A 14,480-nucleotide genomic window follows, 5' to 3' on the forward strand; every position below is an offset into this window, starting at 1 on the left:
TGTTGGCTATATGGAGCCTCTGAAAGTCCCATTGTGAGAATCACAGCACAAACCCTCAGAAATTTGGAGTAATGACTTGACCCTGTGCTAATAACTATTTTTGATTTTTTTTTTTTTTTTTGGCCACACTGCGTGGCATGCGGGATCTTAGTCCCCCAAGCAGGGATTGAACCTGTGCCCCCTGCAGTGGAAGTGAGGAGACTTAACCACTGGACCACCAGGGAAGTCCCCACTATTTTTGATTTGAAAAGTAGCTCCTGGCTTCCTACTGGTGAAGACTGAATGCTCCAACCATGCCATGAAATGCTTATGCGATCCAAACTGAGTGAGCCTGTCATGAGCTGAGTGTTATCTGATTCACTGAACCAAAAAACTGGGCATGTGTAGGAGTAATCCATAATAATATGGAAATGGTATATGTGAAAGTGGGCCCCCGTAGATCCAGAAGGCTCAAGAAAACTTCATGAGCAGGTGACATTCACATAGTACCTGTTCTTTCTGCTTCTCCTTCACCTCACACCCAAGACCTCAAGAGGAATTTCCCATCAGGCCTGATTTACAGGTAGATCTGCATCCCAAACCCACATGAGCAGGAAATGAACAGCCATCATGCTACAGCCCTATTCAGAGGTAGCCTGAAAGATGGTGTTGAAATAACATTCTCCTTGAACTTCAAGAAGTACATCAGTTTATTCACTTCATTAGGGACAGTTAGTCTGAGGCATCAATCTACATTGACTCATATGCAACGGCAGAAAAGTTGGCCTGCTAGTTCAGGAACGTGGAAAGAACAAGACTGGGAGGTTGGTGAAAGATCTGGGGAGGAATGTGTTTGAAACTCTTGGAATGGGGACAAAATGAGAAGATGTAACCAAAGGTCTACAAGATGATACATTTTGTGGAGTCAGCCTTTTCTTAGTTTCATTGGTGCTGGTACAGTGGTTCTCTGAATACTCTTACCATGTGTCCCGTAATTCAGAAGCAGCTGGCTTAATAGGACAGAAGAATGGCCTGCTAAAGGCTCAATTGCTATGACACCTGGGAGACAACATCTTGCAAAGTTGGAGTGGTGTCCTATCATATACAGTAAATGCCTTAAGCCAACAGCAAATGTGGTGTTGTTTCCGTATAGCCAGGATGTCTGAGTCTGGGAACTAAGGAGTAGAGGTTGGAGTGGCCCCTATCACCACCTAATAACCCACTGGATATTGTTATTCTCTTTCCCCGTGACTTTGGGTTTGGTGAGTTTGGAGATTCTAGTGCCTGAGAGGAGAATCCTTTTGTTAGGGAACATTGGAAGTTGAGATTGCCCTCTAACCATTTTGGGATTCCTTGTATCAGCAAATTGATAGGCACAGGAAAGGGTCAGAGTAGCTGGGATAAGTATCCTGATTACCAGGAATTGGGTTCATTCTTCACAATGAGTACAATGAGGACTTTGAAACTCAGGGAATTCACTAGCTTCATTTCTTAAAATTCATAATAGTCCTGGTCAGTAGAAAACTGTAACAACCCCGTTAAGACAATACCAACTAAGGACCCAAATCCCACAGGAATGAACATTTGGGCAATTCCATTAGATAAAGTACCTCCTTTGGCCAAAGTGTCAGCAGAGGCAAGGGGGCACAAGGAATGAATGGTGACAGAAGGTATCTGTGATCAGCTTAGGACTCAGGACAGCTTAAGAGGTGGGAATTGTAGCAGCTATGTCCTATGTTACTCTTCTTTTCTCCTCGTTTCCTTCTCTACCTGACTTAAGAATCCTAATGGTGGTTAATGTACTAGGTTTCGGGTGGGAATATGATCAAATTGACATCACCTGGCGATAATATGGTAGCTCTTTTTCATCCCTTGTTCTGGAGGCATAGAGTGGATGCTGAGGGGTAGATTGTACCGGGTGTCTTCTGCTTGTACCCCTCTTCCATGTTCCAGGACTTTAGAGAAAATATCTAATTTGATCTCAACAACCCTATAATGATAATAGGTCTTCTTGATTACCCTCTTACTATTGATATATACCTGGCATTGTTCTGCATGCTTTATATGAATTCATTCAATTAATCCTCATAGTAGCCTTACATGCCTAGTGTCCTGTTATTCCCATTTTACAGATGAGGAAACTTAAGCACAGACAGTTAAGTAACTTGCCCAAACCCACGAAGTTGGAGATTAACCTCTGCCCCCTAAGGCTTCTCAAAGGGGGTAGGTATGATTATCTTGTTTTCACAGATAGGAAAACAAAGAGATAGAGAAGTAAAGGGACTTATCCCAGATATAGTCAGCGCCCTCCCCCCTACCCCCGCAGCTAGAATTCATCCTTAGATCTTTCTAACCTCAAAGCTAATGCTCATGTCTAATGTATTCTGCTTCCTTAACAATGCTTCATTTTTAGGGGTCAGTATGAGAAAGTGCCGCTGTGAAATGCAGATTCTATGAACATAAAACAGCTTTTGATAAATTCAAAATTTATGGTTTGAAAAAGGCAAATGGTCTAGCTTAAATAAAGATTAAACTTGACAGTAGAAGTGTAAGCATGACCCAGATTTACTAGATAGCTAGTGCTTTCTTTAAATATTCAGTTTATGTTTGGACCTAATCCATAGAAAATTTGAGAGCCAAAAAGGTATAAATGTATTTTGATACATAATATATAAAAATAAAATAAATATGTTAAATTATATTATTATATAATATATTAAATATATTTATATTAGTTTATGTAAATATATAAAATATATATTAAAATATTTTTGAAGAAATGCGATGGACCTAATTCAAAATCCCTGCTAACAGATTTCCTAGGAGAACATTGTTTCTGGAATCATATTCTTTTGTATACTTGTCAACTGACATTAGCCCTGATCAAGGTAAAGAGGAATACAATGGTCATTTATCATTCACAGACTGAGGAAATGCATGAAACCAGACCCAGGAACAAGAGCCTGAGAAGGGAAACCACAGTGGCCAGGGTGCCAGTAACTTCTTTTTGTGTTAGTGACAGTTTTTCATCTTCTACTAGTGAAGAAGGGCACGGTCAAGACTTTGCATATGCTTTGCAATACTTTCTGTCACCCGTACCCTCAGGGATTTCCTCCTTTGGACCAGCACCAGCAGCCTCTTCTATCCAATATCACGGACTCACGGCTTTCTAACAGTTGAGAATGATCTGCTTTTCAGATAATACTGTCCAGTCGATTTTCTGCTGTTGCTGTTCCGTGCAGAAGCGGTAAGTCTTCTTCCGAGGGCAACTTCTTGGAAATTAATTCATTCCTTTTCTTTATTGTCTGTCGAGTCTCCACATCTCTTTGTATCTGCTGTTGCCTCTGCGTGGGAAACCCTACTCCCATTTTCTTCCTGTTGAATAACCATTCATTTAAAGCTAGCTGTAGGTCAAATGTCAGGTCTGTGATGCTTCCTTGATCCTCTTGGATTTAATTGCTCCTTCCATTGTGTTCCCAGAGCACGCGGCTTGGTTCTTTATTTAATACTTATTTCATGTATGCTATTTATATGTCTGTGTTTCACTCTGTAATTTTTACCTTTTAAGGGTAAGAATCCTGTCTTGTTTATTTGAGTATCTCCCCCAAACTATCAGTGTGTTTTACACTTTGGTGCCCAGCAAATGATGTATAAGGATAAAATCCAGTGCACCATGATAATAATAAGAGCCAACATTTAATGGGAGTGTTCTATATGTCAGACTGTGCTAAGAAGTTTGCATATTTTAGCTCAAGTAACTCTCAAAACCACCCATTTTTTTTTACAATCCCCATTATACAGATGAGGAAATTGAGGCTTAGAGAGGTTACATTGCTTACCCAAGGCCACACTATGAAAATGGTAGACCTGGGATCTAAACTCATGTTCTTATCGCTACACCATGTCTACTTATAACAATAGATACCATCGAATGAGGTGATGCATGTAAAATGATAAACACTGTGCCTGACACAGAGTAAGATCTTCATTATCATGATTGTAATTGTACACCCTTAATATGCACCAGACTCTGTATTGGGCACATGATATGTTTTCTCAATTTTATTTCATAACAACTCTATACGGTCTTAGCATCTCTAGTTCCCAGATTAAAAAAAATGAAGTTCTGAGAGGTAGTACCTTGTTCAAGGAAATGGAGTTTGGAAGTCTTCTAAAAAAAAAAAACGATAGGGAGGAGATTTTTCTACCAGTTTGTGATAATCTAGTAGATTCATAGATAACTTGAGTACAAATAATCATTTGTAACATGATTATTTTTCAATGTCAGACAAGTGAGGACACAAATAAGCCTTAGCAAAGATGAAGAACTTTCAGAAAAATACACGCAGCGTCGCAGACCATGGTTCAGTGAATTGCCAAGTAAGAAGCAAGTGAGTATCGTTTTGATGGGGGTGAAGGGGTAGAGGACGGTGGCATTTTTAGGGTCTGCGCCTCATGAGGTACCATTTGCTGCCATGCCCAGAACCTAGTATCATGGTTGGCACATAATGAGTTCTCAGTAAACATTTAGTGAATCGATGTCCTAGAAGAAAGTGAAAGACAAAAACCAACCAACCAACCAACCAACAAAAACAGTTAAAATAGACTACTCTGCTATATTTTGGCAGAACTTGAAATTGGGAAAAAAATGTGTTCTGGCTACTGCCATTTTGAGGCCAGGATTAATTTTCAGTTCAGTGGCAGAGAATCAGTTTTCTTGGGAAGTGTGTTAAACCCAAACACAAGCTTACAGCACGCGAAAGGGAAGAGCCGTTTTTCTTTTTCCAAGAGAGAAAAATCCTTGAAGTGAAACTATTAAGGAGGAAATACAATTTTAAGAATTGTGACATGAAAACAATTCAGTGCAATGCTGGCAAGAGAATTGGTGATCTTCAGAATTTACAAAATGATGAGTGTGTTGCTGGATCTGGAAGTCGTTCTATAGTTAGTCATTTCCTACCTTTATCCCACCTGGGCTTCTGCTTTGGTGTAGCTGGCTGGGAGAAGTGAGGGGGCAGGCAAATAGGCTCTATCCCAATTCTTTTTTAGTACAGATCACTAAAACAATAGCACAACGACTCACTCTTTAGTGTTTACAGTCCAACAGGGGCCGAGTGCAGCCATCAAAACGCAAGCCGCTGCCTCCCCTCCCACCCTCTGAGTTTGCCGAAGAGAAGATCCAAGTCAAAGCACTGTATGATTTCCTGCCCAGAGAGCCCTGTGATTTAGCCTTAAAGAGAGCAGAGGAATACCTGATCTTGGAGAAGTGTAATCCTCACTGGTGGAAGGCAAGAGACCGCTTGGGGTAAGACTGATGGCTTAGTCTTTACCAAATCTCTCATCTCTCATTCTCTGAAGACTTCTGAAGCATGACATAGACTCCGTGTAGTGGCTCATTTAGTCCAGGTTTATAACTCTTCCTCGTAAATGAAACAGAAGCTGTTCCCACACCTCCCCATCTGTATGAAAGAGCATTATAGCACCGTGATTTCAGGCAGACTCTCCAAACTAGGTACATGTGGTTTTATATCCTGATGCTTCCGCGTACTGTTGTGTGTCCTTGGGCAAGTCACTTACCCTCTGTTTCCCTCCCTCCCTCCCTCCTCCCCTCCTTTCCTTCCTTTCTCTCTTTCTTCTCAGTTATAATTGACATATAACATTATATTAGTTTTAAGTATACAACATAATGATTCAATATTTATATATATTGTGAAATACTCACTACAAGTCTAGTTAACATTCATCACCATACATAGTTACAAATTTTTTTTCTTGTGATGGGAACTTTTATTTATTCTCTTAGCAACTTTCAAACATGCAATACGGTACTATTAACTGCAGTCACCATTCTATACATTATATCCCCAAGACATATTTATTCTGTAGCGGGAGTTTTATACCTTCTGATCCCCTTCACCCACTTCACCCCCACCCACCCCTGCTTCTGGCAACCACCAATCTGTTCTTTCTATCTATGAGCTTGTTTGTTTGTTTCTTCAATTTTTCATTTTTTAAAAGATTTCACGTGTAAGTGAGACCATATAGTATTTGTCTTTGTCTGACTTACTTCACTTAACATAGTGCTCTCCAGGTCCATCTATGTTGCTGTAAAGGACAAGATTTTCTTCTTTTTATAGCTGAATAATATTCCATTGTAGAGATATATACCACATTTTCTATATCCACTCATCCATCAGTGGATACTTAGGTTGTTTCCACATCTTGGCTATTGTAAATAGTGCTGCAATGAACATGGGGGTGCCTGTATCTTTTTGAGTTAGTGTTTTCATTTGCTTCGGATAAATACCTAGAAGCAGAATTGCTGGATCATATGGTAGTTCTATTTTTAATGAATTTTTGTTTCTTTATTTGTAAAATGGGAATGATAATTCCTACCATACAAGTTCTTATTCTAATTTATGCTTTCTTTGGCAATTTGAATTTTTTTCCTGTTAAGCTCTGAGATAGAAATGGAAACAGTATCTTATTCATTTTCATATTTCTACAATGACTAGTTTTAGAAGTAAACATTGCAATAGTTTCTGAATTAAATTGGAAAGAAAAAAGACCCTGGGATGCAATAAGACTTCTTTGTGTCAGTTGCAATAGATTGCTAATGCCAGACTGGAGTCCTGGGTAGAGAAGAATTCTGAGGAGTAGGTGAGCTTTCTGGGAGAGCATGCTGGCACTGATTTCTGATCCTTGTCAAGATTTGGAGATTATAAATGTCTAAGCATCAGAAGTACATACATACCTCTTTATTTATATTTTCCTGATGATTTGGCTGTGTTACCAGTTTTTGATTGAGTCTCAACATGTGATGGAGACTTTTCAGTGGGAAAAGAGGTATGATGTCCCAGTGATCACAGTAAGTTAGTAGGTTCAGGGCTGTGTAATTAGCTACTGCTGCAGGTGGCCTATTGGCATGACTCAGACTTAAAGAGAAACAACAACAATTTTTAACTTCAAAGTTAATAACTGAATATAGTTTTTTTTTTTTTTTGGATTCAAACATGATAAATAGTACCCAAATTCTGCTTTGCCCACCTCCAAACCCAGTCTCTTTCCCAAAAGGAAGCACCATTATTCATTTAGTGAGTACTTGTCCAGATCATTCTCAATGCACTCATTGAAACATATGGTATTGTTTGCAGATATAATTTACCTAAGTCTGACCATACTTTATGCATTGCTCTGCAACTTGCTTGTATTCCTCAATAAAATGTCTTGGAGATCTTTTCATAATATTAAATTTCAGATTTCATTGGCGAAGGTATAGGAAAAGAGAAACCCCTCCCCTGCCGATGAGTGTATAAATTGGTACATTTCCCTTCAATAGCAATTTACTGTATCTACTGAAAGATGTACATACTCCGTGACCCAGCAGTTTCCCTGCTTGGTATCTGTCTTAGAGAAGTACTTTTACTTGTACACAAGAAGGCATGTTCAAGTATTTCTTTCCAGCTTTGCTGTAATAGGGGCGTGGCTGAACTAGAATATCTATTCTGTGGAATACTCTGTGGCAATTAAAAAGAATTAAGTCAATATCTTTGTAATTGGTATGCTTTTAATCTAGTCACTATGATGTCCCAGTGATCACGTAAGTACACCTTTTCCTCTTTGCAAAGATTTTTGTCAGAAAACGTCTTAAACTATTCACATTATAAGTCAGAAACTTAGTATTTATCATGCAGAGATTTTAGTTGAAATGAAAAAACTTTTCTTTCTTCTTTCAACAATTTAATTAGTCAAATGAATTTGATTTTCCCCTGCATCCTTGAGGTTTTTAAAAGGATTTTTGCCACAATAATGCCACAAATGTGCCAAGCATTTTGATTTTTGCTTTGTCTTTGTAGGAATGAAGGCTTAATTCCAAGCAACTATGTGACTGAAAACAAACCAACCAACTTAGAAATATACGAGTAAGTGTCCTCCAAAATATGTCCTATGGTTAATCTATGAAAATTATGTACATTTGGGCAGCTTATAAGTATACATAGCGTTTTTGGTCTGTAAGACCAAAGTAAGGAAAAGAAGGTAACACGGTTGGCAGCTTTAGCCTAAGAGATCTTTGATCCTTATAACGGTTGATTCAGAAACTTCTTTTTCTTAAAATCACTTTTGTTTTGTACGGTCAATTAAAAAAATTTTTGACAGTGACAATGTGAAACCAAACACTCATCTTGCACTTATTTTAATGCATGTCCTAAATGGAAAAGTTATTATTTAAAAAATGGGGACTTTCCTGGTGGTCCAGTGGTTAAGGCTCTGCACTTACACTGCAAGGGGCATGGGTTCGATCCCTGGTCAGGGTACTAAGATCCCTCATGCCATGCAGCGTGGTCAAAACATTTAAAAAAATTAAAAATGGCATTAATTGTGCATAAATGAAATTAGACTTAATATATAGACACATTACTGTATTTAGCTCATGTTTTGAAATCTTTTAGAAATCAATGAAGTTGAGAAGTAGGCTAATGTAGTTTGGAAGAACATTTGGTATGTTACTAGAGTTCTGCTTAGAAATACATTCTTGCTACCCTTATAGATTTAGAAGAAGGAAATCTTAGCAGTCACTCTGCAGATCATTCTGCCCCTCATTCTGCAGATCAGAAACTAAGGTTGAGATATTAAGTTTATTTATTTTTATTTATTTTTGGCTGCATTGGGTCTTTGTTGCTGCGCGAGGGCTTTCTCCAGTAGCGGCGAGCGGGGGCTACTCTTCGTTGCAGTGCACGGGCTTCTCACTGTGGTGGCTTCTCTTGTTGTGGAGCACGGGCTCTAGGCACGCAGGCTTCAGTAGTTGTGGCTCGCGGGCTCTAGAGAGCAGGCTCACTAGCTGTGGCGCAGGGGCCCAGTTGCTCCGTGGCATGTGAGATCTTCCTGGACCAGGGCTCGAACCCGTCTTGAACTGTGAAATGAACAGGTAAGGCATTTACAGTTTGGTCCACCTTGCCTAGTATTACAGGTGTACTACATCCATAGATACTTCAGTCCTCCAGTCAATTTATTTGTTCAGTCTTTTTTATCGTGCATTGAGGATGTACCAGATGTTAGCTGTTCCAGGCCTTGGAAACACAATATGGAATACACAGAAGCAGCCCCTGCCTTCATGCAACTTACAGCTTTATGGGAAAATAGACATTAAACAACCCCAAATTCACAAATAAATATATCATTTTAAATTGTGGTATTATGAAGGAACAGTATGGGGCACAGGGAGAGGGAAGGGGATATAATTTAAATGAGCGTGTTGGGTGGGGAAGACCTTTCTGAGGAAGTGACTTGAGGCCTAAAGGGGGCAGGAGGGAGTTAGGGGCCGAGGGGGGAAGGAATGCTGTGTCCACATGGGCTTCTGACATTTCAGGGGAACCTTTATTCAGAGAAATATTTATGGCTACTTTGGTTTGAAATTAAATTATCAACATTACAGTGTAAAACCCTGGTTTTCAGTAAGCCTTCAGATTTAACTTGTAAGTCTTGATATACTACGCATAAATCTAAAAAAGTTAAGAACAATCACCTTAATTCATACTCAACACACGAAATGTCTTTAAACAATCCATCCTATTTATAAGCTCAGTTCATTAAATTTCTGGAAACATCTAACTTGCATTGATAAACTGAATAAATTCAGTTTTCTTTTTAAGTATTGTACGTCTCATGCCTGACGGCAAATTTGCAATTGTAATAACCCTTTGTAAGTCCTTACATGATCCTGGAAGTGTAATAAGTTAAACAGATATATGTGGTAAATCGAGTTCTCTTATCCATATGAATGTCATTTTAAAAATTGGTTCAATTCCCTCAAACTTCAAATAACAAGTTTAAGATTAATTTTAAATTTTAAATCAAAGACAAAAACCTGATATGCCAGATTCTCTTAAAATTATAGATATTTTAAATAGCAAACATTGATTATCCTGAGCTATGGAAATATGAGTCTGATTTATCTAATTGTCTCTGCACTGAGTGCTTAACCTTCTCAGGGTTAGAAAGTCACTCAGTGAAGCAGATTAACCTTCTCAGACCTAATAGGGTTGCTAGGGCTAAAACTCAAGACCACAATACTGTTACTTATTGATCAGAAATCTAAGAATGGCACATGGGAGGCTTACATATATATAAGATGGTTGTACTCAACCACAGTTGGACGTACTGTGAGTCCAATCCTGGTGAGTTTGAGCCAGGATTTTTTTTAATATGTCAGTAGAAGGCCCACCACAATCCTGTGTATTGGGGCTTCTATTGAAATCATTCAATGTTAGTTTTTTTTTTTTAATTTTTTAAACATTTATTTACTATTTATTTATTTATTTTTGGCTGCGTTGGGTCTTCGTTGCTGTGCGTGGGCTTTCTCTAGTTGCAGCGAGCCGGGGCTGCTCTTTGTTGCGGTGCGCAGGCTTCTCATTGTGGTGTTTTCTCTTGTTGCGGACCATGGGCTCTAGGCGCGTGGGCTTCAGCAGTTGTGGCTCACAGGCTGTAGCGCACAGGCTCAGTAGTTGTGGCACAGGGGCTTAGTTGCTCCACAGCATGTGGGATCTTCCCAGACCAGCGCTCAAACCCGTGTCCCCTGCATTGGCAGGTGGATTCTTAACCACTGCGCCACCAGGGAAGCCCCTCAATATTAGTTTTATAATCAGTGTTGTCTCAGTAAAGGAGTTACAGCCTTACCTATTTGAAAAAAACAAAACAGAACAAAAGCTCTTCTAACTTTTACCAACTGATTTAAAGAGATGAAATTCTGAAATACCATGCTCCCACCTCCTCTAAATTGCGTTCATCCTATCTTTTCCTGCCTTACATATATCATTATAATAATGCAGATGGAATTCTGCATTATTTTAAAGGGTCTTAAATTCATCATATACTTCTATCTGGCTCTTTTGTTACTACTTTGAAGTCATTCTAAGTATGACTTCCACGTGGATGGATTTTTAATTTATATTTAGTCAAAATTAATATATTTATTTTATTTATCACTATAATAAATAAGTACAAAGCAACAAAATTAACACCAACACAATAGCAGGTAAAAAACATTATTTAGAAAAAAATCAATTTATGTTAATCTCTCCCCTTTCGAGTACATTATGCAGTCTTGGCTTTTTACGGCTTCAGTTATTTCAGTGAGCTATAATCATCATTCTCCTCTTAGCACCCATATTTCAGAACTTAGCCAATGGGGGGCCCCATTAAACTGGTTCCCTGTGTCTTTAACTCTGCCTCATTTATTTTGAAAGAATTTCTTCTTCCTACAGCAAGAGGTCTCAGACTCATCTTGAAATTCCCTTCCACAATATGAATAGTCATTAAAAAGTACTGAATGATATGCACAGTTTAACATCACAGTTACTCTTGTTTCCACTAGCAGTAAGTAGTCATATAGTCGTATTACTTTGATTAGAATCATCTGTAATCATCCCCTATTCTCTGTGGTTCATCTTTTTAAAAGACTGTTTTCAATTTGAGGGCATTAGTATTTAAAGAACCTGACCATTCTAATTTAGTGGCAACTTTCTACTATTGAAGGTTAGAGGAAGTCCACATGATGAGATAGGTTCCATCCTCCAAGGCAGGTCTGAGTTTCAATCAGCCACCTTTGCGCTCCCCCCACTTGACTTACTGCATGGTTATATATGCACTCTTCCTTCCACTGTCCACAAAAATATTATTTTTGGTAAAATTAGATTAACTCCTTTTTAAAATCTTGTTTTGAAATGAAAGCTTTTCCATTTTTCTGTCTCTCGCCTTTGTTCTACCGTTTCCTCTCTCTTTCCTGTACCACATTTGCCTACCGATTGTGTTGTTATACCAAACCATATGTTTAAATTACAGTGTTACTTAATTATGATCACTGTGTGTAGCTCTGGTATTTTAAAGTCATTTAATGATGGCTTCATGCAGAGATAACAGCAAGGTCGGAGGTGGAAAAGGGCTTCGTGAGTTTGAGCCAGGAAAGATTCCCAACGTGGCCCAAGCTTAGTAAGCGAGGGGAAAAAGAGGACCACCATGAGGCCCGTGAGGGATTGGGGCAGGGTGCTTTGTATATTGGTTGTTTACGCTATCAAACCACTGACTTTACCACAAGGTAACAAACTTAAGAGAGTCAGATAAGTTGGTGTGAGTTTTAAGTTCAGAAAGATAACATAACACATATATAAGCATGTAAACAAGATGTTCCTGAGGGGAAAGAAATGGTTATTTTTTAGTTTGTTTAACCAAAGCTCTGTAAGGTGTTTATTGAAGATGATGACTTCCTAACCACATACCTTTTATGGAATTTTCAGGAGGTTATATCATTCAAAATTATATACTAAGTGTGTGTCAGAAAGTTGAATGGAGATGTGATGGAATAAGTGAGATCTTGGCTTGCAATCAATAAAACTGTATTAAACTAACGGACACATTACAGTACGTTATTGTTTATCTGAGTTAAATATCACTCCATTTTCTAAAATCAGTTCTGGAGAAAGTTTTTAAAAATGAAGGAAATGGAGCAGCTTGGGGGTTTTTGTTTTTGTTTTTCTGGAAAGAAATGGAACATAACATTTAAAAATTATTTTTATTACTTTTACAGGTGGTACCATAGAAATATCACCAGAAATCAGACAGAACGTCTTTTGAGACAAGAGGTAATTCAATTTATTTGTGAATAAATTTGTGAATATTTTCAAAATTTCTGAGAGAGGCACATTATAAAGACTTTACCCAACTAAAAAGTTGTATTACTCACTGGTTTTGTTTTTTTAGTTTTAAAATATTGTTACAACTTCATCTCTACTATACATTTTTTAAGTCGTAAACTAGATATCTTTGTATCAAATCATGTTTTTCACCATAATTTCAGAAATGTCTTTCTCCTGAAATGATTCCAACTCTAACACACTAAAACTCCTTCATTCACTCTGAAGTGCATTCTGCCAGAAGGGTCTCTGTTTGGATTGCCTGTGTACCTTTGCATCAATGACAATCCAATATATAGTCTGCCCTCCTGAGCTTAGCTTAGACTCATGAAAAACACAGATATAGAAAAATACACGGGGCTGCACTTTCGTTCTTGGGAACAAAAGGAAGAGTGGAATAGCCAAAATATTCAAACTCAGATCAAAACTGCTCATCTAGGTCAAAACTGTGTATAGTTTAAATTTCCAACTGACGGTAAATATCAACTGTGCGTAAATGTACAGTCAGAACTAGAAAGTAAGTGAGAAGTATATGTGTCATTATGACCTGGTGTCGGATGTTGAGGAAATCTAGAAATATGAGCGAGAATCAGGTCTGTATCTCAAAACTCAGTGCCAGTAATGGCTTAGGACACAGGGATGGTCCAGTTAGTAGCTGGGGGACAGGCTGAGCACGAGGGACACAGACCAGCCTCAGGTGGTCGTGGGGACAGAGGCTGGAGGTCTGGCCTGGCCTCACTGGCCGCGAGGAAATGGAGCATGGCAGCAAATGCAATATCTGCCTGGCATGGTGACATTATACATTAGTGGGTGCAGAATGGACAAAGAAGGTGTGATGACAGGCAGGCAGAAGTGGAGAAGGGAAGTTGAAAAGTAGGTCCACAGTAAGCAAGCTGGTCACAGGTAATATGGCCTGAATCTCTGGGCTGGGCAGGTCCTACGTGAGGTTCTACATCTGAGAGGAAACCAGAACGGGGCAAGTGTCTGACCTCCCTACAAAGGCTAGAATGGGGAATTTGGTAGCAAACCTTCCCATACCCACAACCCAGATATGGTAAATATCAATAGTAACATTGGGTCATAACATTCTTTAACAAAATAAGACATTACAGATACAGTTAAAGCCCACCCCCTCCCTCATCTTTCTGGTCCTCACTCACTCGGCAGAGGCAACCACAGTAGAAGGGTGTGTTCCCATTTTGTCCATGTGTTTAATTTTTTTTTTTTTTTTTTTGCGGTACGCGGGCCTCTCACTGTTGTGTCTTCTCCCGTTGCGGAGCACAGGCTCTGGACGCGCAGGCTCAGCGGCCATGGCTCACGGGCCCAGCCGCTCCGCGGCATGTGGGATCTTCCCGGACCAGGGCACGAACCCATGTCCCCTGCATCGGCAGGGGGACTCTCAACCACTGCGCCACCAGGGAAGCCCTAAATGTTTTAAAGATGTGCTTTTCACATTTAGATCTTTAATCTGTCTGAAGAGTGTGTATGATATTTTAAATATATACATATTTTTCCTCTATATCTTAAAATATTTTTGTAATTTACATATTTTCTAATTTTTATTTTTTAAAATATGCCTGGTTTACATCCTATTTGGTTATGAGGCATTTAAAATATATTGCTTGTTTGGGTTTCCTAATATTTTATTTAGTATTTGTCCTATCAAGTTCAAAGTTAGCCTGGCTTCTAATTTTCTGTCCTCTTTGTCTGGTTTTAGCATAAAAGTTATACTAGCATCATAAAATGAGTTGGCATGTGGGGTTTTTATCTCTTTTTCCAATCTCTGGAATTGTTATATTAGATGGAAGTTATTTG

The 14,480-nt window shown here is 38.8% G+C and overlaps 1 protein-coding gene across 3 annotated transcripts in view; it reads left to right on the forward strand.

Annotated features, from left to right (window-relative positions):
* TXK (TXK tyrosine kinase) overlaps window positions 1-14,480 on the forward strand; it is a 61,915-nt gene that overhangs the window by 11,979 nt on the left and 35,456 nt on the right. The window contains exons 2-6 of one of the 3 annotated variants that reach the window (XM_029234636.1): window positions 3,178-3,226; window positions 4,268-4,370; window positions 5,079-5,284; window positions 7,836-7,901; window positions 12,560-12,614. In XM_029234636.1, the coding sequence (XP_029090469.1) occupies window positions 3,178-3,226; window positions 4,268-4,370; window positions 5,079-5,284; window positions 7,836-7,901; window positions 12,560-12,614 (479 nt within the window). Of the gene's footprint in view, window positions 1-2,794; window positions 3,227-4,267; window positions 4,371-5,069; window positions 5,285-7,835; window positions 7,902-12,559; window positions 12,615-14,480 lie in introns of those variants that run through there. The other 2 variants (XM_029234634.1, XM_029234635.1) reach the window with 2 other exon arrangements.

The sequence above is a fragment of the Monodon monoceros genome, unplaced genomic scaffold (genome assembly GCF_005190385.1).
Source record: "Monodon monoceros isolate NGI ecotype Baffin Bay Population unplaced genomic scaffold, NGI_Narwhal_1 Super_Scaffold_20, whole genome shotgun sequence".
NCBI lineage: Eukaryota > Metazoa > Chordata > Mammalia > Artiodactyla > Monodontidae > Monodon > Monodon monoceros.